Below are 27,261 nucleotides of genomic sequence, written 5' to 3'. Positions count from 1 at the left end.
AATCAGTTTACTGATATAATCGTTTGCTATCATTACAATTGCCTATAATGTAATCCCGTACCAAAATCTCCGTCCAAATATGCTCCACCCGAGATTTTTCCATGCGATTACTTTCGTCCCTCCCTATAGAATGTATCGTTGGAAATGGGGTGGGGGGAATCGTGGAACTGGCCGGAGGGAAGAGTGGAAACGGGAGGACGAGGAACGACGGGTGGGAGACAGGATGAAGTAGTGGCAGCAGCGGCCCCTGCGTGATACACAGCTGATCGGTCGTTCCGCGGCGAAGGAGCTATTCACTGTTTGGTTGCGCGGGTGCGTCTGGTGGTGTGGTGTGTGGGATATCGTTTCTCGAGCTGCGACAGGGATGACAGTGAACCGTGTCTGAGAAAGAATATCCCGTATACATGCGATTGTTTACGTGCTCTATGCGATTTAACGCAGCATCAGAACCAAGAGGTACGAGCGGAAGTGTTAGCCCAGTTGTGGCACAGCTCGCACCGTCGTCGACGCATTGCGGATCGTCGGCCGTGGCGTCGAGTCCGTTCCATTGGAATTATTCTATTCGTCGGTTTCGAAGGAAATCGTTAACGCGAGAAAGGTCTATGACCGGACCGAGACGGGGTACGCTTCATCAGAGGAGCACCAACACGAGTCACCGCGCGACCAGCATCAGGCTGGAATTGATGAAGTCCGAGGCAATCGGGGAGGAGGACACGACTGCCGATCCAGCAGTCTGTGAACATTGATACTGTTTTTTGTGTTTGTTATCCACCCGTGAGTCGTCGTGTGGAATATATTTATTCTGTGTTTGTAATCCCGTCTCTGCGTACATCTGCTGCTCTCCGTCTCGTCGTTGTATTTCGTTTCCACACCCCTACCGTTTCCCTCGTCTACTCCCTGTTTTCGATTTCGACCTGTGCTCTCGGTTTACATTTATTACGTTCGGATGACTTTGTACGGCGATCGCGCGTTAGATTTTCTTTCTTTGTAACAGCGCCGGGGATTGGTTTCGCTTTTCCTTTGTACATACCACACGCGCACGCAGGCGTGTGTACATGCGTGTGATCGCGAGCGCGTCACTGTGAGCGGGAAAGAAAAGGTCGATGACAATGCAACGAGTCCAAGATCAAGACAATGGGATCAACATCAAATTCGGCTCGAGCCAAGGCAAGAAGGGTGACTATACGCTCGTGTCACAGCATACGGAAAAAGAGAAGAATAGTAACTTGAATGGGACCAACAAACAAGGTGAGCTGTCTCTTTTGTATCTCAAAATTTTCACTGACAAAAGACACTCGACTAGTGTTTTTCTTTTTTTAATTTATTTATTTATATAATGTTTAAAATAGAATTTATTTTTGCGGTGAAAGGCTACTTCTGTGTCATCTTTCTGATATTCTTGAATATAAACAAGTTTCTGTACTTATCTGTGACATTTATATTGTACGCAAAAGTTATAAATAGTATGAAACACAATTCAAGGGTTTTATAGCGAATAAACTTGAAAGCGAGGCAAACAATTTTGTGTTTCAGTTAAACATGTAACAGCTCAGGAAGACTTAGTCCCACCAGATGGAGGGTGGGGATGGCTTGTACTTTTAGCATCCGTCATGGTCAATCTCCTCATTCCAGGAACAGTGAAATCTTTTGGTGTATTGTTTGTTGAATTTCTTGAAGTTTTTGACGCGTCACCTGCTGCAGCTGCTTGGATACCAGCTTTGTGTTATTTTCTATATAGTTCACTTGGTAATTATTTCTTCTAAAATATTCTGACACTTTTCAAATCTGAAGCTAAAAGCTCAATTGTATATAATATTTGTTGTAGGACCACTTTCTAGTGTATTATCAGTTAAATACTCCTATCGAACAGTAACACTTATTGGAGGTACATTTGCAGCTGTAGGAATGATGTTAAGCTACTTTGCGGATTCTGTGGCCTTTTTATGCATTAGGTAATTATATAAAACAAGACAAAATTGAAAATTCTAATATTAAAAGATGACAAAATCTAGTATTATCGATGTTCGAGTAGCAATATATGAACATATGTGTTGTTTTGCATTTAGTTATGGAGTCCTGGTAGGAATAGGAGCAGGATTGGCTTTCCCTCCAACTGTGTACATTGTAACTTCTTACTTTGTACGGTTACGTGGACTTGCAAATGGTCTCTGCATATCTGGTAGCGCATTAGGCTCAATATTCCTCCCACCCATCCTTGGAGTGCTTCTACGCGAATATGGATACAGGTATGTTTGTTTTCTGTTGCCTTAATAACTTGATCAATATGACTTTATTTTCCTGATAAAACATTGAATTTCTAATCAGTAAAAAGGAATTACAGCTAGGGAATCGTATTTTCATCAATTGTTTATTTAACAATATTTCATTTATTTGAATTAATGCAATATCATGTATTAATACTCGTCTCTGTGTGTTTATTTTCGAACGTGTAAAACTAAATTGTTCTCGATTGTTTGAAGAAAATAACAAAAGTAAAAAATACACTTTGATGCATTGATTTAAATCAGTTTTGACAAAATTTAATCTTATCTGTGATTTGTGGCCTTGATCGTCCAATTTTTTCATGTAACTTTGTAACGCCGGATGTTGTGTTACAAAAATACAAGACGTTTGTGTATATTTTTTTTTCCACGTGCGTTCTCACGTTCCCGTGAGGATATCTGTAAATAAAGTGTTACTGTCGTAATATTTTGTGAAGATCGTTTTTCGGTGAGTACTAATATATACATCATTACTAGAATTTAATAAATGGATGTGACAATGATTGATATGCATGTAACAGTCTCTCTTTTCCGCGAGGGACGCTCAGATAAACCACGCGCGTACATCTGTGTATACACAACACGCTATTGTGTATAGTCCTGCAAATTTACAGCTCCTATAGCTGTTTTATGGTGTTTCCATTTAAACGCGTTTCTCGCTATAGATAACGGGGGAACGTGAACCGTGTTCAACGTTTCCACGGTAATGTATACACCATACACAAACTTACACACACACACACACACACACATATATATATACGTGTAAAAAAAACTGTAGAAGAAGAGACTAGGAACGCCAACCGAGTTACGCTGCATTCCTCTGTTGTAACACATTGATTGCCACGCGAGTATCCACTGAAATTTTCGGTCTCATTTCCATGGAATATGGAAATAGTACGGAACCAAGATACATCACGGTGTTTATACATACATATACATTCAATCTTATTGAATCTAATAATTCCTAACCAAATTTATCTTATTCAGTGCCTCAGTCTAAAAATTGATTTTTTAGCTTCGGATTGAGTAGTATTACCCACGACCTAACCCATATATACATATACATGTATATGTATATATATATATATATATATATATATGTATATAAATTTGTATACTAACCGGAAGTCTGCGCCTGAAAACGTGTTGATGCCATAAATAACAAGCCGGCTGCGTGTTTTAGGTAAGGAATCTTATCTCATGCGTTTTCTTTGGTTCATGTGCTCTTTTTCCGTATTATTCGAGATATAACGGCATTTCCTATAAAAGAATTACATTTTGAGTTGTATGTTCCAACGGACATTCCCGAATTAAGACACACAACCGCAACACGTGACCGCAATAGAGAAAGGGACGCAAGTACGTTTGGGGCGCCACGATTATGCCTTCTTCCATCGTGGGGCGTGTGTGATGTCTTTCCTGCATCATGTGTAAAGGGACATTAGAGACGTCCAGAAATGAAAGTGTACATTGTTACTCGAAATATAATTGTGGTACATGGAAGATAACGCTTTCTTGTCATTTTTAAAACAAAGATCGTTCTGGATAACAAAAACAAAGAGAAAAAATAGGACAATATCTCACACGCTGAACGAGTGAGACAGAATGATCATCCCACGTATACGCGTGTCATTCATTGCACGCGCAGAGAGTAAGGGACAGAAGTGTGTTTGTACGGTGAAGGTGGGGGAAGTAAACAAAACGTGAATGTGACGATGCTTGCACGTTCCAGACTGTACGCGCACTTTTCTCCCTTACTGTACATACAATAATTACGTCCGCGAGAGAACTACGGAAACGTACGACTTGACGTTTGTTTGAAAGTACATGCACAATTTGCGTTTACGTGCGCGCGTATTATGCCCCCGCGAACGCGTGATGCTCACGTGTTTGCTGCGGCGTTAACGTGTCACACTACGCAGAAAGAAAAAAGGAAAAACAGGGGGGGGGGACCAGGAATTACGATATAACTTTGAAATCGTCGTTACGCTTGTCGCCACAAATTATAAGATAACTTCAACAAAAATGATACTTAATCATATCAATTTTCTCGCGTCGACGAGGCATTATTACATTTTTTTCATTCAATAACACACACGCAAGTTCGTTTTTCCTCGCTTTATTTAAAATCGAAGCTGTGTGTGAGTAAGTCGTGTGTCCTTATCAACTAATCAATGATAACGAGCGCATATATCGTTGATAGATCAATGTGTACGCCTGTAAGAATTTGCATTGTCGTCTTGTCACCATTTTATTTCAAGTTTCCTTTTCAGCGAGACGAGGTGTTGCACACCGGTGTGTCGAACCTGCTTCTCGCCCGTGTGAATTTATGGTCGCTAATGACGACCGCGCGTGTCGAATTATTCTACCAAAAAAAAAAAACCGTGGGACGCGTGTGACGCCCGCGCGTCACAAACTCGAACGTAAATCACTCTTTTTTTTCTTTCTTTCTTTTCTTTCTTTCTTTCTTTTTATCTTTCTATATATAAACACATGAATAGTCTCTCACCTCGAATGCTACACAATCTAGATACGTAAGAATAAAGGACTCTGGCCCCGTCTAAGCATCCGTTTTGTTTTTCTTTTGTTGCAGAGAAATGTGTTTCCATGGAAGAAGACAGGGACAGTATGCGATTTCGAAGAAGACGAACTGTTCGTACCGCGCGCAGAACATTGTACGCGATCTGAAACACGCTAAAAATATATAACTTCCATCGCGAGATCTATTTTTAAAACGCGCGGAGGGATGCACGTCTCGACTTTGATATTATTTCTTTTTCTTTCTTTTCTTACATTTCTGTGTTTTTAGCGCAACGCCCACAGAGGAGTGTTATCGTTCGAAGAAATTTCATGCACGTTTTGCATCACGCTGAATTTTGTTGAATCGATATTTGTGTTTCGCATGAATGCATACCCAGTCAGGAGATATGTATATATTCCAGCTTCTTGGTTCCGCGTGTAAATCTCTTTGTACGGACGGTTTCAGATTGTCGCACAAAGTTGGTGGGGTGCGTCATAGTCTGAGCCCTAGATGGGAGGATGACTATGGCGCAGACTATGAAAACCTGCTGTTTTAAGAGTATTATCAAAGGAAGTCTCATGTATTTTCGTATATATAATTGTAATAATTATCGTGATAACTGTGTAACATATGTCTTGGAATATATGAGACTTCAATAGTGATATTTATCTGTGATAGGTTACCAAACATATGTAAACCAGTGTTAATTAATTTATTATATTATTACTTGTAAATGAGAAATACTCGCGATGTTGTATGAATTACCACGGGCAGTATTATTGGCACTGTTAACTAAGGAGTACCTGTGACCCATGGTATTGACTTTTTTATATTGGTTGTTTTTTTTTTTTTGTACAACTTATAAATAATAAGACATGATATTTGGAAATTTGTTCTACTCCTGTAATTAAAGCATATCAGGAATATAAAAAATAACGCGTTTTTTATAAACGCCTGTAATAATTACTATCTTTTGAATTCTTTTCATTTTATTGCATCACAGTCATATTACATACATTCAGATCCCTTATAAAACGACCATAAAAAAATCTTTCAAAAATATATCATCTGTTTCCATTTCAGTTTTACAACAATAACGAACTGAGACCATTTCTCGCCTGTTCTCGATCATTCGTTAATCATGAATCTTTGGTGTGTGTAGCATTCCATATAAATTAAGGATCATTATCTGTCCGATTACCGTCAGCGGGTACAAAACGTTATTTTCTTCTTTACATTGATCTTCTGTAGTTGGAAAAGCTTGCGACCGTTTCGCCAATGTTTTTCGTTTCGATTAAAATTTTGATTTTCCACAGCCACGGAATGTTCCCCCGATGACGATATTGTAAGCTATATAGCAAAATTCTGATTGTCGACCGAACGTGTGAACGCTAAAGTTTATTTTGCTTTTTTACAGAGGTGCAGTATTAATAATGGGTGCTGTCACTTTGAATGTATGGGCGAGCGCGCTTTTGTACGAACCGGTGGAAAAACACATGGTGCCCGCCGCGACTTCGAGCGAGTCGAATGACAACTGTGACTTGGAAGCCGCCGCCGTCGTCGCCCCCGTAATGATAACTAGTCCCGTGGACGAGAAGAAATCGAATCACGTGATTTCTTCGGAAGACACGAACGAGAAGGCTGCACCGATCGTGCCGAAAAGCGCTTCCAGCGTCGCGTTAGAATATTACAAGAACACGCCGGTCCAGGGAAGGACAAGAAAGATCAGTATGCCGACCGGCCGTGAGATAACCGGCCAGATGCACAGCACGCCCGCGTTGCACGCGGTCCCGGAACGCGGCGGCGGCGATTATAACAGCAGGCTGTCGAGACGCAAGTCGCCCTTACGATCGCCGAGCACGTCGTCGTTTAATTACATCAGCACGCCGTACCACGGTAGCACTCTGTCCGCCTTACACCCGGAAAGGGCGTCCACGTTGACGTTGAACGCGATCTCGAGCACGTTCACGAAAAAGACCGTGAACGAGACGACCAAAGACGACGAGGAGAAGCAGCAACAGCAGGAAAACAAGTTCTTCGACTTCAGCTTGCTCAAGGATCCTATCTATCTAGTGATATTGATCTCAAACTCGACGAACGCGGTTAGCTACACGAATTTCGTCATTCTACTGCCAGCATACGCGATCTCTTTAGGCTTCGACAAGAATATGTCTTCCCTTCTCCTATCGACCGTCTCCATATTGGATCTGATCGGTCGTATCGGGGGCTCGGCCCTCTCCGATGTCTCGATAATGCCGAAGCATTGGTACTTCGTCGGTGGATTGTTCATTTCTGGAATCTCGTTAGCCATATTACCGATCGCGACCACCTACACAATGCTGTCGGTTTATTGCGGTATATTCGGCCTCGCGTCCGGCATTTACGTAGGCATCACCGCGGTGATCATGGCCGATATGCTCGGCACAGAGAAACTAACCTCATCGTACGGTATCTCGTTGTTCGTTAACGGAATCATTCAACTGGTCGGCCCGCCGATCTGCGGGATTGTATTCGAACAGATCGGTAGCTACGGTCCGATCTTCAGCATCCTGGGAGTCATTCTGGTGGTGGGCGCGTCCCTGTGGGGTTTCGTGCCGTTCATTAGGAGAAGGCAAGACGCTCTGGAGAAAGAGAACCCGGTCGAGAAATTATAGTGTATTTCGTACACGCCTGAATCTGACTATCTCTTACGGGAAGAGCTTAATTGTATAATTACCGTAGATGTTAATATATATAAGCGTGTCTCGGTATATAATTAACGATGATTGTATAATTATGAAATACTGTGATGTTAGGAATGAATGTTCTGTATATACCACTGGCACTGTGATGACCGTTACACGATCCACACGCGCACATTTCCAGGTGGATTGGTGGAGAAACAATTTTTTCAAAGGATATATTTTTAAGAAACGTGACGGTTTCTCTTTTCCTTCAAAATTGAAAGTGTCTTGCCTTACACACGTGAGAAAAAGAAAGTTACTCTTTGAATGTATGTTCTTGTTGATACTAGAAAAAAAAAAAGAAAGAAAGAAACACATAGGGATAATTAAGTACTTAGTTCGAAAGCGCACTAGCTGCTGGTGCTACTGTAATTTAAATACATGAAAGCGCAATAATATAATTTAGTGCACATAACGTTCTTTTAGTGTAAACATAACGGTAAAGAAAACGTCGAATATTTGTTCTTACACTTCTCTTGAAAGAAAAAGAAGAGATAAGTATGTATATAATTCCTACTGTTATGAACACTCAGTCACTGAATATAGAGTCAATTTTGTTATTCATTCGTTTACTATTCACCGAAAAATATGCCTTAAAAGTAGGATATAAGTACTTTGTTATTAATAAATTACATTTATAATACTATACAATATGTAAAATAAATAATGACACGAAACATGCATATCTCATTTGCTGTATCCTACGAGAATGAACAGATTATTTATATCTTCAGGATTAATAAAAAGTGATTCATGATTTGCATTTGTTTTATTGAAGGGGCTCGGTATTAATATCGTTTATTACTAATATGTTGTGTAGACTGACCCCTTCATTATGTTTTTGCGATTGCTATGTGCAAAATTTACAGTAAACAAATTTTTTCTCACACTATTAGAAGACATCGGCAACATGACTTATTTCTTCTTTGGTTCTGCATCGGAAGGAGGCGGTAGTTCCCGAAAATTGGGAAACTGTTCCCATGGAGCAGACAATTCGAATTTACGAAATTCTTGGGCTAACTCTAGTGGTTCACATACCACCCTCTGCTTCTCATCGTCATAGCGTACCTACAAAACGAAAACATTTTTTATTCGATTTCTTATTCAATGAAAGAAGATTTATATTACTTGTGTACCTCGACATAACCAGAAAGTGGAAAATCTTTCCTTAATGGATGCCCTTCAAAACCATAATCTGTAAGAATTCTACGAAGATCTGAATGATTTGAAAAGAATACGCCATACATGTCCCACACTTCTCGTTCATACCAGTTAGCAGCATCAAATATATGTTCTACTGATGGAACAGGTGTCAATTCGTCTGTGTACGTTTTCACTCTAATACGTGAATTGTATCTTAATGACAGAATAATGTAGACAAGCTGGAAGTAACAACGTATACAATACTGTATATTATGAGCATTATTAATATATTAATAAACATCTGAAGAAATTCTTACTTCAAATCTATATGTACGACTAGGTACATCTACCGCAGTGATATCTGACAAGTTCATAAACTGAGCATTGTGATGATTTCTCAAGAATGACAATACAGGAATTATTCCATCTGGAGCGATTAAAACTTCAAGTTCGTCGCCAGCAGCAATTTGAACCTTTTGTACATATTTTGGTAAGCATTCGGCAACATATTGACCAAACTCCTTTAAGTTTTCAACATCCACGTGACTGGGTTTGCGTATTGTTGCTGTTAAAAATAAGTTAACAGATTCAAATATAACGTTAACACGATTAGTACTACTGAAACACGGAAGATATGTGATCTTTAAATTACGCAAAATGAAAAGGGTTAAAAGAAATTCGGTAAGAATTATACAATTATTTGAATGGTAATTAAATATCTAGTGAACAATAACTTTACATACGCTGAGTCTCCGTTTTTTCGACTGTCGTGGTATTTGTTCTTAACGAGGGAAGAAGTTTTGGATAACCTATCAATTAAATTAATAATACATTACATAATATGGCAAAAGAGAAATTTCAGAATTAACAAAGAAATTATTTACATTTGGGTGTTGCGACGGGCAAATTTCGTGAGAGCTTTAAACAGTTCCTTAATAGGGACGTCATTTTTAGAGAAAAATCTCTTTCTTCTCACAGCACCAACGAAACAGCACAGCCACACACAACGAGACGTATTTACTGTGCTCTGTAGGTAACAAAGTTGACATATTTTGGTCTCTTCGCATATTGTTTAATAAAAAATTATCTTACGAATGGTGCGTTTTATACGAATGCGTAATATATCTTAAATTTCTTTTTTCTTTAGACTAAAATCTATTAACTTTCTTAAACAACTGACTATAAAAACACTTAAATTTTACTTTATTACTTATTTACATTAGATTTAACAATACATTTACAATATAAAACTTGATTATATAGTTTCTTCATATGATTATGTATAAAATGATATTGTATATACATGACTGAAAGAAGAGAAAAGCATTATATTGCTGTTTACATAATCCTCAACTGCAAATATTTTTTGAAGCACACTGTTGTTCAACTTTCTGCATTTCCACAAGTAAAGTTGCTACAGTGTGTCTCAGTTGATGGAATTTTGACATAGACAATTCAAATATCTGCCGCTCTCCATTGTTGAATGTCCATTCCATTAGAATATGTGGTTCTAAGACTCTGTTTAAGATGCTGAAAATAACAGAAGTTTTTAAACCGACACAGTACTTTAATTTATTATAGAAATTACCTAGAAGAAATTATGATGTCCACATGCCACTTGCAAGATATTAAATGGGCATAAAACTTAGTTCTGTTGATCAAGCCTGTCAACAACTCTGGTCGCTTCTGGCCATAAATCACTGTAGACAAATCTTCAATGCAGTCAGAGGATAAACTATGAAATAATGTCCATTAATATGTCATACAATAATACAATTCAGAATAGCTGAATAATAAATATAATAGGTACTTTAGTTCGTCTAATGTTTGCTTGAATTCTGTAGGCTTAACATTTTGAGACAGTCTGCCTAAGTGAACTTTCAATATCGTATAAATAACTGAATAGTATTCGTCTACAGATTCTTCTGGTATATTGTACTTTTGGCTTATTCTATCCAATATTCCCTCCTCTATATGTTCTTCAGTTATTGCTTTCACAGCAACTGAGAATGTATAATTACAATATTCACACGATCTGTGACAGTTTTAATACATAATGAAATACACTTACTCTGTATTAGAGGACGAACAAACACCTTTTTCAACTCATGCAAAACTTTTGTTCTGTTTCCTAAAGCATACAAAAGTTGACTTTGAAAAGTTGTCATCTTTCCTGCGAACTCGTTATTTCCCGTTTTGCAAATGAGGTAGAATGGAAAAACGGATACGAAATGGAAAGATTAGTTAACAAGTATCAACACAGACGAGATACAGGATCCATAACTCGTATGTGCTCGCAATTATTCAGGCGATAGCAATCTCTACATGCATATTATTAAAAAAATCTGTTACAATTGTCTCAAATTAATAAATCTTAAAAATGTACGTTTAGAATAATACGATGTCGCCATCTAGTGCTGAATAGTTCATACGAATAGCTACTAGCTTGCACGATTTACCATAGGTAGCGTTACGATTTCCTCGCCCTCTGCATCATTCTCTATATGTGAAAAATTGAATACATGTGTATTAATTAGAACACGACATGTAACGATTGTTCGTATACGGTATCGATTTTATGGGATTCTACAAAGAATCTCGCAGCATTGGAAAAAATGTGTATGCATAGCTTGTACAATTTGTTTATATTTTTCATTATATACGATTGAATATTAGAATGTAAAAGATAACTTATTGTAGCTGCTGATATTGTAGTTTTTGAAGTGCTATGAACACTTAATTTAAGCATTGGTGTATACTATTTAAAATTTATGAATGGTGTCTGTGAAATTCCTATATATAGTTGGTTTGGATTCTATCATTCAACTGACCGTGTGGCCTAATGGATAAGGCGTCGGACTTCGGATCCGAAGATTGCAGGTTCGAGTCCTGTCACGGTCGAACCAAAATTTTTTTATTTTAAACCATTTTCTACTTATATCTATCTACCGTATGAAAAGGAATATATGATGTATACGCAAATTATTTTTAAAAATTTTACCTAACTATAATCATTTAATTAAATTTATTTATGTTTTCTGTTTTCTATGTACATATTTGTTTCACATTCATTAATATATTAATAACATTAATTATTTCAATTTATTTCATAAGCAAAATCATTGATAACTAAAAATATTTTACTAAAAATATACATGTAATTATATAATAAATAATAAGTAAGTTCTGTTAGAATGAGAAAGAAAAAAAATGTATTCCTTCGAGCCGGATTTGAACCAGCGACCTATGGATATCTTATCATTTGAACAAGCCGACTACAGTCCACCGCTCTACCAACTGAGCTATCGAAGGTTGTTGAATCCTCAATTCCATTGGAGAGTTAATAAGCTACATAATCCAAATTTGGAAATCTGATTTAATTTTGAATTATTTGTACATTTTAAGGGGACTAAAATATCATTTTACAACAAGAGTTCTATAATATGTACAGTTTATTTTTTTAAATACATTCATTTACAAGGTTTTCGAGAAAATGTGAATTTGCAGCTGCATGACCCCAAAACATTTCTTTCGGCGTGAAAGAAGAGAGCATGTGACACGAAGATGGAGGGAATTAATTATTTCCTACTCTGACATTATGATGAGCATAAAGGTTGCAGCTTTTTTTTCAGATCCTACCACGCATTCCACGTCCGTTATTTGTTTGAGAAGCAGAGTAAAAAAGGAAGAAATACGTTATACTGTTTAGTACAAACGATCAGTTTATGATAGGTTATGTAATGCTTCCAAAGCAAAGATTAATAATATGAAAACAAAATTATGGGTCCGAGTAAAGTACTTCACTAATGGATATAGTCCAAGGTCATCTTGTGTATCCGGTCAGTCTGGGAATATAAAAATCCTTGTCGATTAACTAAACGGTTAATGCATACGGTGGGTACTCTTAATTAAATTACTGTGACCAATTAGCAAATTGGTACTTTCGAATACGAAGTGATAACATGTAGTAACTAGATTATGGATGTTTATGCAAATTAAGGCATGAAACGAAAATTCATTACCGTTGCTGCGTAGTTTATTAAGTTAGAAAAAAAGATTTCATATTAATGTTTCGTATTATTATGTTTTGCAGATTCCAAATTTTTATAAGTATGTAAAATCCATTGTCCAATGATAAGGCACTGAAAGCTATTAGTGACTAAATAGTAATCGTTCGAAATTGACGTGCAATTGTTCAGCCTGATCAATTTGAGTATATTTTTTGTATATTGTTGCATCGGTAAATTTAAAATACAAAAGTAAAGGAGATTAAAAAGTATGCAATCAACTCGACCAATTGTTCCATTTTGAAATAGGTTTACCTAATTTACTTCTTTTTTTTCATTTATAGAACTTGTATGGATTCCGTGCTTTCTAACGACAAAATCATTCTAGGAGTGCCGGTTGTCTAATCAGAACATAGTGAATCCATTTTGACAAGACCACACCTAAATGTCAATCGTACTTTAGACGATCCTTTCTTTCGATTTCCTTTCGTCTATTCATTCGTATCACGAGAAACATAATGTCAGCTATTTAATGATTCCTTTAATTTAGAGCCTTCCAATTGCAATCACTTTCTATTGCTATGACTTTAGTTAGTCGTTCCATTTTTAATGCAGCTATAAGTTGACCATGAAATAAATGTGTATTTATTCTGTCGTCCCAAGTACGTCCGTGAGAGGTTAAAAAAATATATGTGTAACATTCTGTAAAACGAGTTTATACTTTATAACGTACGATGGCTACCGCTCTGAGGCTTCGAATACCGAAGTAGTGAACCCTCGAATGAAGGAGTCCACAAGGAGAGTACATCAATAAAACAGCGAACATCGTACTCCTTGGGAGTAAATATCCGATATTGCCCCGGCAGCAGCCGGAAATTCGTACAAGGCACGGTTCAGTGGCATGCAAATACTCAAAGATGCTTGAAAACTTCAATAAATATCCGAGTATACACATTTATCGATTCAATTCGACGACATGAAACAATCGTGTCCCTATTCCACGGGCGTAATTAGAGTAAACGATGTTGTTCAACGATACTGTCATTCAGGTGTTGTCGTTTAATCAAAATATTGATATGATCACAGTCTCAAATTCACGTACGTACATATATACAAACATGTAATAATGCGACGTACATATGTCAGGTGAACTGTGGGAAACAATGCCACGTACTTTTCCGTTTATTACGTATTTAGTAAATATTGTCGATACACCATAACCCCTTGAATCGCGTGTCTTTTGTTTCGATCGGCAGCGCCACCTTTTTAATGTATAAAAATTACATGTCGATAAGTAAACGGGGCATCCGTTGAGATTATTCATAGCGATTGGGCAATCAATTTTAATTTCAATTTTGCAATCAATAGAATCATGAGACCATCTATCATGTATGTTTTTGTTTTATACATATCATATGTCCTACATTTTATACTAAGGTTTATAAAAATAAAACTCGTCCCAATCGTAGACTTCTCTGTCAGGTTTATTGTATGTATTATATTGATATAATATCAGACTTTATACATTTACATCATATGTAAGTGAAACACGTGATATATTTTATTCTTGGAAACAAGTTTACGTCATGACCATAATTTTTGTTCGAAAGTGCATAATTTATCCCTCCCCCCTGGTCATTCGTCCTTCGATGATAGTCACAAGAGGATGGAAACGCGTGTCGCCATCCGCCGGCCGATGTCGAGAGGCGGCATAGCGTATTCCCCCGTTGTGGGAGGGTGGAACGGTTGGGTAATTCCCTTCTGATCACACGCTACTACAACGAATGGTGTCCATAGTCGAACGAAGAGGGTGAACACGAAAAGAATTGGTGGAACAAAGAACGTTAGAAAGCACGCAGTCGCCGTTCCTGTTCCACGATAACGGTGTAGCCGTGGTGCGCCTGTGCGGCTCGTGGCTGGGCTAGCTGGCGAGAAGAAGAGGGTAGGAAGATGATAGACAAGAATGGAAACACGGTAAGAGAACACATATAGGATAGATTCGCATAACACTAGAGAAAGGGAATAAATTTAGCCGGATAAGAGACTCGTTGCTGAAACAAGAAGAAACATATTAATGAAGGCTTATTAATGAAGAAATCTTAAGGTAACGAATACATAGGGGTAGGAACGAAACCGTGTATATCAGGGAATAACGATACGGCGAGGTAGTAAACCCAGTGAGGCCATAAACGAAAGCCTCTTCCGTAGGTCTGACTAGCTAAGATCTGGCCCAAAAATAGTCGATTTTTGGAAACTAGTCTAAATAGGAAACTAACATAGAAGCGAGTATTTTGCAAAGGAACGCGTCGATTCTCTATTGTCATGGTACCCTTTGTTAGCTGGATTCAAATCATTATGGGCCCGTTGGATGTATGACCCCACCAGATACATATATTGTTACCTCCTGGTATATATCTAATCAAAAATCATAGCATCTTGAATTGGACAGTCAAATATGGTTCAGATATGAGAAAGAAGAAAGGGTGGAACGAATCGAGAAAGGATAAGACATTCATGAGAGAGAAAGAGATGGAGGTTGTAAAGCGGTACAAAGGGTGGCGCTGGTAGGAAGGGGGGGGGGATGAAGCAGAATAGGCGAGGAAGGTGGCGCTCTCGCGCAGTCTGGCGTCGTCGGCCGACTAGTGCGCGGTGTGGGGCCGATTTTAGTCGTGATTTATTTTCGTCCCGTTGTGCTCTCGCGACCGTTCCCAACCGCGGTACCGTCATCGTCGTCGGTGTTCTGCTTTTATTCGTTCACGCGAGGACCATCATTTTAGTGCTGTTACCGGAGTTTTGTAACGGTAATAGCGGGAGCCAGCTAGAGGACTCGTTGCACACCGGTCGATGAGCTCCCGTAACTTGTGTTGTGAGGATCCTCGCGTACAACAGTCGCCGGCCGATGCGAGGGGTAATAAGGTAAAGTTTCATCGCGATGGTACACTACGGTTCCGACTTGGACTGCTGTCCTGGCCGGTAGCGGATCGATTTTCACGAAGAGTAAAGCGGGAGCTGGTGTGAATGTGTGTGTGTGTGGGAGAGAGAGCAAGAGGGCAGGGTATTGGGTGAGAGAAAAGACAGGTAACAGGCCTAGAAATGTGATAACGTACGGTGGGTGGAAAAAGTGTTGGTAATCTGGCGACTCTTATTCACAATTGACAATATGATTAACAGTTATTTCCTGTTGTCTATTTCATAACCATTTAGCTACTCGTTATGATCTAGTGGAAACAATATTTAAATTACAATTAATATTGAGAACAGTATTGTCCATTGGTGACAAAGATGTATCGGTGTATGAAAGTTTTCTTCACCACCACTGTACCGTGTCTTCCTCCTTTTATCTTGCTTTATTACCTTTCTCCTACATCCTCCCCTCTCGCGTTCATTCCTCTCTGACTCGTCTTTCCACTATTTATGCTCTCTCTGACGCTCGAAACGATCTTCTCGTTGGTCGATTCTATGTTACATCCACGGGTTTCTTGTTTCATCGTCTTTTTCTCCATCTATTTCGCTCGGTTGCGCTTTCCGCTTTCGTCCGCCGCGTGCACACGCGTGCGCGCGCGCCTGTGTTCTTTGGCTCGCGAACCAAGGGGACACGAACCCTGAGATAGAATGTCGGTTACTTTTACGTCCGTTTCTGACATATTTTTAACGTTTGAATATAAATCATCTGTTTCTTGCATTAGTATCATTACTGCGACCAAAAATTTTGTCCATTTTCCTTCAACTCTGTAAAGTGAAGTGAACCTCTGTCGCTAGCTAACCAAACGTCCTATAGACCCCACGCAAAGGCGATCAACCCGACGCGTTTACATGTGATGTTCGAACATTCTGTGTGGTAATCCTTTCGGATGAATCGTACCTTTAATTGTACACGTTTCGGTTATCACGGCGTTACACGCTCTGGATTGATCGAGAAGAAAAAAGTGAAAGACCGACAGTACTGTGTCGAGGCATTTGTCAGCAAGACTTGTCCTTGTCGGTTTGCTTTTACAAGTGCATCGTGCCTTTGAATCGCAAAACGTCAAGCAGGTGCAAGTAACAACAAAGTTTTACAGTTTACACGGAAGACCAGACTTCACGGTAGATCAGTTTCAGCCGTTGTACCCCCTCCCCCGGGCAGGAATCGAAGACGAGACCGTAATATCGTGATGAGTTCTCTCAGTGACAGTCGCGACCGACCGATCGAATGTGACAAATTGCCAGCCGGGTAATATCCTATCGACCATGAAGGTGCTAACGACAAGAACGATTAAAGGGATTATTAAGAGAAGCACGGGTGCGACGTTTAGCGACCTCTGCGTGGTAGTGCGCGAGTGCGATAATCGCTTTAAACGCGTCCTAAATGAATTATAATCCGTTGACCGGAGTGAAACCGACGTACGGTCGGGGCTGGGGTGACTTAAGCTCGAATAAGAATCGTGTCGAGGCCTTTGTGTGTGTGTGTCTGTTAAATAACAGGAACCATATATATAATCGTGCGGAATTTTTGGTGTGTACCGCGTCTCTGACCCTCTTCCGCCCTCTCCGATTCTGACCGGTCGATAGACCCGACTCGACGTGCTCTCTCTCTCTCTCTCGCTCGCTCGCTCTGTGTGTGTGTGTGTGTCTGTGCCTCTGTCTCGCTCTATCTCATTCACGGTTCGCGAAAGAGACGGAAGGGAAGAAACGAGGAACGAGTAACGACACGAAAATCGTGCGATCGTGATTGTATATAACGGGACAGTGCGTTTTCCTGATCGATATACAAGGGGACTGCAAAGTGCACACGGGACGTCGGCAAACGTGACCGACACCAAGTGGGTGGTGAAAAAAGGATTTGGTATATATACAGTGATCGTTTGACCCTTTGTTTTGTAAGGATCGAGGGGAGAGAAGGGAGTATGGAGGGAGGATACGTGAAGCTCTGCGACCCGAATTAATCGGTACACAGACAGGGGAACATATACACCATAGGGTAAGGCAGGATTTCCGGAAAGATATACGATGTGTGTTCCTTTGCTTTCGTGGCCCCTCTCGAGGCAATTATACTTACTTTTCGACCTCTCCACTGTCATCCAGTGGTGAGTCAACCGCTGTGGTGATTACGTACGAACGTTGAACGGTGCAAACAGATACGTACAACTTGCTGAGACGGAAATTTGTCGAAGTTTTCATTTTTCTTGTAGAGTGGATATGAATTTTGGAATCCTGCGACCACGTCGATAAACAAGAACCCTCTATAAATTAACCAATATGTGGTATCCGTGTTTCTTATTTTCTCTTTTCCCGTAGCAAAAGGGTGAATCGTATGCTTCCATTATTTGAGTTATTAATAGAATGCAGGTTTTAAGCCTTAAAAACTTACAAAAGAAAATAATACAATAATATAGTTAAAGGTTATAATTGTTTAAAGCTGTGTAATAATAGGTCTAATAAGGTTCAACGTGACTTCGAGTTTATTCGGCAACGGAACGGAATGGAACCATTAACGAAATCCTCGGGGACTTCGTTTTAGTCACAGATTCAGTTAATAACCTTTGTTTTTACCGTGGCAACAATGGGCTCGCTCGTACCGTGAAACCTTCCTTCGCCGGGTGGCTACGGGCTTACGCGACTTCCGGCTGATGCGATTAAATCCTCCTGGATACATGTACAACGAGTGCACCGCAACAAGTAATCTCTTAGGGTCCTCTTTGTAGTGCTTCGAGATTATACGCTTACGTGCCGGCTTGTCCGTACACCCCTGTCTTCGCCATATTAATCCTGGTTATTATTTAATATATACATATATATTAAACCTTCGAACGGCAGGACCATCCAATAACCGGTGACAGACGACGATCACTCGGACAATTGTGATCCGTACCCGACATTCTACATGCTTTGGAAACAATTATATTGTTCACTTTTCTGTGCACACTAAGCCTTCTATTTATGTCAGAAAATAATTACGTGAAATTTTGTTTACAGTTTCTCTTTTGAAATAATTAGAAATCGCAGTAAGAAATAGCATTGTTATGATTAAATGTTCCTTAATATTATTTAGAGTAAATTTCACTTTTTGCAGATTTGTGTACTTTATTATATGTTCTATTACAAACATTTTTTGCCACCTCGCTTTTCAACCAAGGGGGTCCATGAAGGTTGATAGCGCCGGGCCCCAAAAATCATCACTCATCGTCAATCAGAAACATGACTCGCGTATAATCGGACACATTTTCACGATTTTTCATTTGTTATTATCGCTAATATTTGAACTACAGAGACGAGTCAAAAGTGACCCAGTCTTTTATTTAAATAGAAGTGAATGAATGAAACCAAATTTTATCAATTTTAGGGATCTCCTTCGATAACGACATCATTCACTGACGATGTTGCTAAAATCTTCATGAAAGTTTAAACTTTTAGGGAATTTTTTTTTTCTATTTGTCACTGAGATCGATGTAACTAAAGTTGCTGAGTAGAACAATAGTACGTAGAACAATTCTTTAATCGTTAATAACAAGTTTGTATGTTTTTTATTTCTTTTGCAAAACAGAAGAAATTTGTTTTTTATCAGTTGGACGATTGGAGGTGTCGGTGCGTGCACAATGGATGCACATACAATATGCGTTCAGCAAAACTGTCTGAATAAACATGTAGGAACAAAGCAGACCTTGCTACTATAATTTTATGTAACGAAAGATCGAAGCTGAAATTTATGCCTTGTATACTTTTAACTCTCGTGTTTCGAAGGCCGGGTTACCCGTGATCTCTCGACTGTTTACGAAATGCATATCGTATTACATGTAGGCATGTCTTTAAGATTTTGTTAAGGGTCACAATTAACCTACCCATCGATTGTTGTGGTCTCAAGAGCTAATTATCAGTACGGGGATACGCGAGTAAAAATTTTTTCTGGGGCTATCAAAACTTCCAGGGCCTCCTTGGTTGAAAAGGAGAGGGAGTAATAAATTTTTGTAATAAAACATACAATACATAAATCTTAAAAAAATTGAAATTTATTTTGAATAAAATTAAGTAATATATAATCATAACGAAATGGAAGGCTTCGAAGGAGGCCCAACTACTTGGAAAGGGGATCCGGGGTTACAGCCCCCCTTTGATCCGGCGCTGGTCGTCACGGGCCAATTGTGTCGTTCATGACGATCGATCCCTTTTTTGACTGTGTATGTATGTACTTACTTTGTACTCGAATGGTTAATTGCACATCCTTCTTATTTTATTAAATTTATCGCTCTTATCCTTCACATTAAAGTAGGTATTAAGGTTAATTATTTTTCGGAAGTATGAAGTCTTTGTAAATAGAAATAGCAGAGGGAAATGAAAATGTATGGAATGTTTCGGACGATGGCGCGGAATGGTCATCCAGAGGATGCTATCTTTCTCGAATATTTGATGCAGTCTGGTTATTATACGTCTATGCGTCCGACTACAATACGAATTGTTCGAAACCGCCGCGCAACCGTGTCTCTTATGCGGAACCGAGATACGATAATGTCCGCACGTTCTTCATTAAAAGCGTCACGAAAAACGTACACAAGGCGGATGTCCCAATTACTGCCACCGCATAAATTCATTGAATCATTTTACGTCTTGCTTAACATAGAAATCGTTTTGTTAACGAGATATTAACGAAATACCCCGACCAATCAGAGCTCGGCCGGCAGTCTCGCGCTTTGATTGGTCGGGGTTTTTCGTTAATATCTCGTTAATAAAGCCTCTACTAACATTTTTGCTAAGGAAAAACTTGTTCCAAATCACCTCACGAGTGACCCATTTTAGGGACCTACAATACTTTTGTTTAATTAATACAATTCTTTATACAGAATTTTTTTATACGTTACGTTTTTATTCAGTAAAATGCATAAAGTGGCAGTAATTGGGATATGTGCTCTATGTATTCCAATTGCACCTTTCGACCGTGTCACTCGCCACTTTATTTTATGGTTCTTGCAGTAGATATTTGGGACACTCGAGTCACCTAATACCACCACTTCATATAGCTGCATGTAATATTTTCTTTTTTGCAACCGCGCCCATGTGTTCACTTTTCATGATTTAATGTTGCGGCGGTTTTTTTTTCTCTTTTATTTTTCACGAAGTTGACGGTTTCGTCTCTCTCTGCGCGACGAGGTTCCAATTGTCATACGTTCGAACACTGACGCACGATACACTCGCTGGCAGAGGGGGAGGGGGAACGCGTAGCGAGCCATGACGGCGTCGGTTCGTCTCTGCTCGGTTGTTCCTTACCTCGACAACCCTCGTGTGGGGTGACGACCCCGCGTGTCTGCCCTCCCCCGTGCCATTTCGAATTTATTATTTATACGCCGGCAACTGTTTGCATCCGGTGGGAGGATGCGCGCGGGGGATATCCACTTCATTTAAAAGTACAATATCATCGTGCGCCGCCAGACGGTTACAAATGGGGGCAGACGCGCGCGCGCTGAATTAAATTTTGGTGGGCAAACGCGTGGAAAACGATACAGTAAAACCGAAAATTTTCCGTATATCTAGTTTTCTTTACGGTACTTATGGGTTATCGGGACAATTTAACCAATAAACAGCAAATCACAAAAATAACAAATTGTAAAAAAAAGTACTAGGTCTAGTATGAAAGTACTAGTGGTGGTCACACTGATCGCGCTGGTGGCGACTGCGTGCGTAAGGGGGGGGGGCAGTGCCTCAGGCGGCAATATAACAAACTGCAATGTATCAAGAGTTTACTGAATTTATTGGTAACTTGTAGCAGCACCGTATTATCGATCTTCACGAAATTGGACTCACACCACCTGCAAAATAAACGCCCACGTACACGTTGGTATATACGATTTCGTCAGGGATTACTATTAATCCTTCAAATGTTTCTGTTTGATATTTCTCGAGTCTGGGGGGAGGGGGGGGGGCAAAAATCGTTCGCAGACGGAATGGAGACACATGCATCGTGTATACCTTCCCGGTGTTATTTACGAGACTGGGTTCCCTTCGTGCGGCACGATCGAATAAATAATTAGAAAGGGCACCATATGGTTCGGAGTAGGAGTTTTTGCGTGGATTCCGGATAAAAGTGGACACCGGTATTTATATCTGAATTACAACTATTTATATCCACGTCCGTATATGTGTTTCGTTTATTATTTACGGTTGGTGTGTGTGTATGTCTGTGTGCACGCGCCCTTCGTGCCCACGTTCATGAGAACGAACCTTTATGAAATATGCACAGCATATGTATGAATCGTAGTGTGTATTGGTTTACGACCCCCTGGGCAGAAACTTTTCCTCGACGTGTATAATCTTATTAAACGTGCAATTCAGAAAAAGTTTACAGAAATAGGGGAATATCAATCAAAATTAATAACTCGTTTTTCTCCACGTATAAACTTATTCTTTTTTTTTTAATGCATGTATATATATCTGTATTCGAGTTATTTTTACAATTAATTTTATATGAATGAACGTTATTATATTTTTGTTTGGCTTTCCTATTCTTTGCTTAAATCCAAGTGAAAGAATAGAGCAAATTTGGAAAGAGATTCTTTACAGTTATCCCTCGATAAAAACTTTGTGCTAATACGATCGATCACCGTCTTAGACCCGTAGTTTTTAAAATAAATCAAACAATATCAGCAGGCATTGGTGCGTTTTCGGTGTCCTTTTCAGTTTGATCATTAGTTAAACATAATTAGATGTTCATAATATATTAACAATTTATACCATTTTGTTCAGGCGAGTCCAGAGTATTCCTTTGTATAAAAAGCAACTGAATAATTGTTACTGTAAAAGCACAAGACACCTTCAAATTTGTAAATTTGCAATTTTCTTTAAAATCGATTTTTTCAAAAACTGGACGTGCTGGGAAAAGAAAACTTATAAAATATTTAGTTTACATACGTGTTATTAATTTTAACAGTGTAATTAGCTCCAGGTGCACTCGATGTGTTTTCAGAAGGGGGAGGGGGTCTTTCGAATGTTGTGAAACATCGTGCGAATAAGAATGAAAAACGAATAAGGCCTAGATTGAACGAGTTAAAATATCGAGAGGATCACGTGGCGTGTAAAAAGCGTGTTGAAACAGAAGTTTCATGAATATATTTGGATCGATGTACACCTGCCGATCGCAGGTGTGTTAATATCTTCGTTTGTGGACGGGGATATATACATATACTTGTTTTTCAGTCTTGAGCGAGACCTAAGAGCTCTTTGGGTCCACGGTTCGAAGTTATGAATCGTTTTTTAATTGATTTTACGGCCTACGTTGTATCACTTCGGTCAATAGTATTATAGATACAGTAAATCCTCGATGAGTGTTCGAAGGTTCTTTGATTTTATGAAAACAAATTTTTTATACAAGATTCTAAAAAGAAAAGAGAACACGTTTTCTCAAGAAAATATCGATACGTCAATACGTATCGAATACTGGCTACCGTGTCTGACCATCGTTCGCTTATTTTACTTACGACGACTATAGACTGTGGCACGTTGTTGTTAACTGTTTCCTACTCATCGTACAATTTTCTAGTTGGAGTATGCATTCTTATTAATAGAAATGAACAATAATTATATTAGACACGCGAACAGTCCTCCAATAAAATCACTGGAGACCCTCTACGATCCTCTAAAGATGGTTTCGTTTGTCTCTTCATAGCCCACGGTGAACCATCAAGACCTCTGGAAACTCTTTTGAGGCCCTTCAACGAACTTGATGCATCTTAGAGACCTTCGAAAATTCTTTGAGTCCATTAGAAGACCTTAAAGGCCTCTGGGGAAAATCTTTCCCGCCTTTCGTGGACCTTGATGAACCTTGAAGACCTTTGGAAACCCTTTGGGCCCATTAAAAGTCTTCTGTTTTTGCTGTCTTTCTTCTTAAAGACTTCTGCAAACCCATTGAGACCGTTCAGGGACCTCTGCAAACCCTTTAAGGCCCTTCAGGGACCCTGATGAACCTTGAGTGCCTCTGGAAACCGTTTGAGCCCTAAATCAATGACCTTGATGATCTCTAGGAATCCTTTGAGGCACTATAGGACCTCTGGGGATCCTTTGATGCCCTTCACGGACCTCTAAAAGTTCTTTGAACCCCAAATCAATGACTTTGATGATCCCTGAAGACCTCTGGGAATCATTTGAACTGTGTTCGGTGAATTGCCAGTGACTCTAGACTGGTCGGTGACCGCGCGCCGCTGTCGGCACCGAGGACGGCAAGGGGCGGACGGCACTGCGAACGGCGAATCGCAACCGATGCGATGCACCGAGAGAGAACGCACTGTCGTCGTCATCGTTGTCGTTCACCGCAACACCATTCTCGCGGCTCATGGCGCGTCCCCTACGCGAACTCACGATCGATCGGGAATCTGGTACGGTAGGAACGGCACAGGCACCTCGGCCAACATCGGCGGCCCACGCTTACCAGTTTCGATCGCGAAGAGGGCACGGCCGATTAGGGATCGCCCCGTTTCGATATACAGGGTGTCTCAGCTAACTCGATCACCTCGAATAACGACTTAACGGTACACTTTATGAAAATGTTGAGGCGTGAAACTTAAATGGCATCAAAGGGCACATCTTATAAGGTACGTGCTTTTTTGTGGGTGGAGACATTTCAGTGATTTCAAGGTCATCTTGATTTTTTTTTTTAACGGAATGACCTATTGTTTATATCATATATCGATAGGGTATCGAATTCTAAGTAAAGCTGTGGTGACCTTCTTACGTCCTATACGTAATAGTTAACGAGATATTTACAAAATAATCACTGTACTGTAATCGCTGTATTAAAGTTGAGGGGCATCAGTTCGAGCACCTATAGCTACCAGATAGTAAGTACGTATTAAAAATTATTTTGTAAATATCTCGTTTTTACTGGACTTTCGCACATTACACACTTTATACATCATTGTTTAAAAATTACGATAACAATAAGTAATTACGTTTATAAAAATTGCACGAAAAACGAATGTAATTGCAATTTCAACAGTTGTTTTGTTGTTATAAATACATTCAAGTATTAATCTGAAACGTTCATAAATTCAACAATTTGGTCAATCACTGGTTGGTTTACCTTAAATATTTTTTTTAAAGATCAAGAATTACGATCACATTGAGCAAATTCACTCAGCATAAAAAAAAAGTCATATTCGCTGCGATCAATCACTGTATTAGTGATTTTGCATACCCTCTCTAGTCACGATTAAAGGGAGGTCGAGTATGGCGGGAAGTTACGAACGTGTACGTCGAACAAACGTCAGAATTATGTAACGACAGTCGTCACAAGCAAGTGACGCAACGATCAGGAAGAAGAAAATGCACGCGATGTGTTATACGTTGTTTATATCGCGACCAATGATGGTAACGAATCCCATAAATGGCCCCAGGACGCGTACTTATGTGTCCGTTATCATTCAGAGCACGTTCAGCAGTGATTCGACTCGAGCTTGGCTAAATTGGAACGTAACCGTGACTGTCGATCAATGAGAATATTTCTAATTATTAAACTGCCCGTGATTGTGCAAGTGTACGTACAGCCTTGGCCAAAAGTATTTAGCGCTTTTATTATTACAGCCTGACCGCGAAAATTCATTTCTTTGAAACCTGTAATAGTGTTCGTCATTCTTTGTCGAGCAGTTCGAAGGAATTTGATAAACTTTACAATGGAACCGCTAAATCAACTGAGCGGTTTGTAGTCTAAATTTTATGTTTCTTCCAAAAAGTTACAGTCTGCTGGCGGTACACTCGTTGTTAACTCTTTTAGTATCTTTAGTGTCGATGTACAGAATCCTCTCGATTATCGTCCCGAACTCGGGTCCGCGCCGGGACAATAATCTTACAGGGAGAAATGCTTCAGACCTTCGTAAATTCGTTCTTTTTTCCGAAGCTCGAACCTCGACAACAAAAGTGGAGGGGTAACGAAATATGCACTTGAACAGGTTCCACGCCCATCACGAATTGTCACTTCAAGAACGATATTTCGTAGGGATGACGCAGCACGCATTTAACGTAGAGATCCTTCCGCGCAGTTATCGAGACTTTACTCTATTAAAATAAAATTCGCATGGGGTGAAATTTCAAGGGTTAAGAAACTTATTTCTACTGTACAACAGAATTTACTAGTACTAGTAACTTGTAAAATTTTGTTAATAATATTAATTCACTTGTGCACAAGAGGGTCCTGTAACTAATGCTCGAATAATTCTTACCGACGGGTCCATATATGTAGTGTCTAGCTACAAGCGGCAAGAATCATTAGAGAATTACGTAGAACCGACCGGAAGCCTTGGCTTCTTCATTTTCTCTCGATCCCCTGCAAGTCTTTTTGTTCGATGTCGTACAACGAACCAGGTGCTCGCACAATCGGCCTTTTACGCCTTTTTTTTTTTTCCTTTTTCGTAAGCCACGGGTACGGAACTATGCGAGGACCTTGACATTATTCACTGGCATATTGCTCGCTGTTACACGCGCGAACGCTTAAATGGTGCAAACGACGAATTATCGACCAGATCGCGCGACTGTTTCTGCGCGAGCCAGACGTTACGGGCCTGCTCTGATGAAAGGTGTGACGCTCGATCGACGAAACAATTTTTTTACGCGTTTTGGAAGACACTGAAAAGGGAACTACGATATACTTCGAAAACTCCGCCACAGATTTAGACAGTCGTCGACAGAAGCATCTGGCAAATTTTCGTTTTTGCTAGTATTCGGTTTTCTGGGGTGAAACCGCCCCTTATTGGTTAATATGCCTTTTCTTGGTTTACTGTATATTTTGAAAATTATGATAGATATCAAAAAATTGTTCGAATAAAAATTTAATGGCTTCTTATACTCTATAGAACTGTGCAATGAAATTGTTCAAAATTCGTTTATTTATTCATTTGAAAAAACAGATTTTTTATAGAGTATAAAGGATTATAAAATTTTCATTGTAACAATTTTTTGATATTTGCAATAATTTTGAAGATATACAGGAAAATAGGAAAAGGCGGTTTAAGTGGTGGTTTCACCCTGAAGAATCGAATAGCAGCAAAAACGAAATATTGCGCGATACTTCTATGGAGGTCTTCTACAAGTTTACGGAGTTATAAAGAACAATTGGAATTTTCGAGGTAAAGTTTCCTTTTAAACGAGCGATCTTCTGTGTAGACTTCAGGTTAGCTATTGGGCATCACGATGATAATGAAGATTCATGGTTCGCAACGTTTTCGTTTCAGCATCGCATAAAAATCAAAAGTTTAAATGATGTACGATTAAATTACGGAATTATATAGGGAAGAATGGATTACGAGTCGTGGCGGTGAAAGAATGATGAATGCAGTCGGGGGATATACTTATTATCAATTAGAAAGATTTGTGTGATTTTTCCCGACAGGGTAGATTTACGAATAAAAAAATGGGCTTGAGGAATAAATGGTTAATACGAAAATTCTGTAAAAAGTAGATACACCGAATTAGTAGTTTCGAATTGGATCCCCTAAAATCTCCAGTCGGATATTAACCCTTTCTACTCCGGCGACAGCGGCGAAATCTAAAAGTAACTTTGTATTTTTATACATTTAAAAATTAAAATATTCTTCACTTTTCCATGGGGGCCTCTACTGTTACGTTGCATGTAT

General features: G+C 39.3%; 3 protein-coding genes and 2 non-coding genes across 5 annotated transcripts; 2 read left to right on the top strand and 3 right to left on the bottom strand.

Annotated features, from left to right (window-relative positions):
- The first annotated feature begins 425 nt into the window (after positions 1-425).
- Positions 426-8,218, top strand: LOC107190134 (monocarboxylate transporter 12). Its single transcript, XM_015578887.1, has 5 exons — positions 426-1,248; positions 1,534-1,746; positions 1,826-1,952; positions 2,067-2,246; positions 6,224-8,218. The coding sequence occupies exons 1-5, from the start codon at positions 1,104-1,106 to the stop codon at positions 7,458-7,460; spliced, it is 1,902 nt and encodes a 633-aa protein (XP_015434373.1). The 5' UTR covers positions 426-1,103; the 3' UTR covers positions 7,461-8,218.
- LOC107190135 (NADH dehydrogenase [ubiquinone] iron-sulfur protein 3, mitochondrial) lies at positions 8,213-9,699 on the bottom strand. Its single transcript, XM_015578888.1, has 5 exons — positions 9,557-9,699; positions 9,416-9,481; positions 8,990-9,237; positions 8,666-8,911; positions 8,213-8,597 (listed from the first exon to the last, which is right to left on the bottom strand). Exons 1-5 carry the CDS (start codon positions 9,618-9,620, stop codon positions 8,445-8,447), a joined length of 777 nt encoding a protein of 258 aa, XP_015434374.1. The 5' UTR covers positions 9,621-9,699; the 3' UTR covers positions 8,213-8,444.
- Positions 9,700-10,021: 322 nt separating this feature from the next.
- On the bottom strand, positions 10,022-10,840 carry LOC107190113 (COMM domain-containing protein 5-like). The gene is made up of 4 exons (XM_015578847.1): positions 10,744-10,840; positions 10,483-10,675; positions 10,261-10,407; positions 10,022-10,202 (listed from the first exon to the last, which is right to left on the bottom strand). Exons 1-4 carry the CDS (start codon positions 10,838-10,840, stop codon positions 10,022-10,024), a joined length of 618 nt encoding a protein of 205 aa, XP_015434333.1.
- A 660-nt stretch (positions 10,841-11,500) lies between these two features.
- Trnar-ucg lies at positions 11,501-11,573 on the top strand. Its single transcript has one exon. It is a non-coding gene; the product is annotated as a tRNA-Arg (tRNA).
- A 315-nt stretch (positions 11,574-11,888) lies between these two features.
- Positions 11,889-11,984, bottom strand: Trnay-gua. Its single transcript has 2 exons — positions 11,948-11,984; positions 11,889-11,924 (listed from the first exon to the last, which is right to left on the bottom strand). It is a non-coding gene; the product is annotated as a tRNA-Tyr (tRNA).
- Between the last annotated feature and the right edge of the window lie 15,277 nt (positions 11,985-27,261).

The sequence above is a fragment of the Dufourea novaeangliae genome, unplaced genomic scaffold (genome assembly GCF_001272555.1).
Source record: "Dufourea novaeangliae isolate 0120121106 unplaced genomic scaffold, ASM127255v1 scaffold172, whole genome shotgun sequence".
Lineage (NCBI taxonomy): Eukaryota > Metazoa > Arthropoda > Insecta > Hymenoptera > Halictidae > Dufourea > Dufourea novaeangliae.
Note: the sequence above shows the minus strand (reverse complement) of the source record. Positions and strands in the feature narration are given on the sequence as shown.

Coding starts and splice junctions, on each gene's coding strand:
- LOC107190134 (XM_015578887.1), top strand. CDS start 1,104: ATGACAATGCAACGAGTCCAAGATCAAGACAATGGGATCAACATCAAA. Junction 1,747..1,825: donor TTTTCTATATAGTTCACTTG/GTAATTATTTCT, acceptor TATTTGTTGTAG/GACCACTTTCTAGTGTATTA. Junction 1,953..2,066: donor GTGGCCTTTTTATGCATTAG/GTAATTATATAA, acceptor TTTTGCATTTAG/TTATGGAGTCCTGGTAGGAA.
- LOC107190113 (XM_015578847.1), bottom strand. CDS start 10,840: ATGACAACTTTTCAAAGTCAACTTTTGTATGCTTTAGGAAACAGAACA. Junction 10,408..10,482: donor CAAACATTAGACGAACTAAA/GTACCTATTATA, acceptor ATTATTTCATAG/TTTATCCTCTGACTGCATTG. Junction 10,203..10,260: donor GACATCATAATTTCTTCTAG/GTAATTTCTATA, acceptor TGTTATTTTCAG/CATCTTAAACAGAGTCTTAG.
- LOC107190135 (XM_015578888.1), bottom strand. CDS start 9,620: ATGACGTCCCTATTAAGGAACTGTTTAAAGCTCTCACGAAATTTGCCC. Junction 9,482..9,556: donor GCCCGTCGCAACACCCAAAT/GTAAATAATTTC, acceptor TTTAATTGATAG/GTTATCCAAAACTTCTTCCC. Junction 9,238..9,415: donor CGAAAAAACGGAGACTCAGC/GTATGTAAAGTT, acceptor TATTTTTAACAG/CAACAATACGCAAACCCAGT.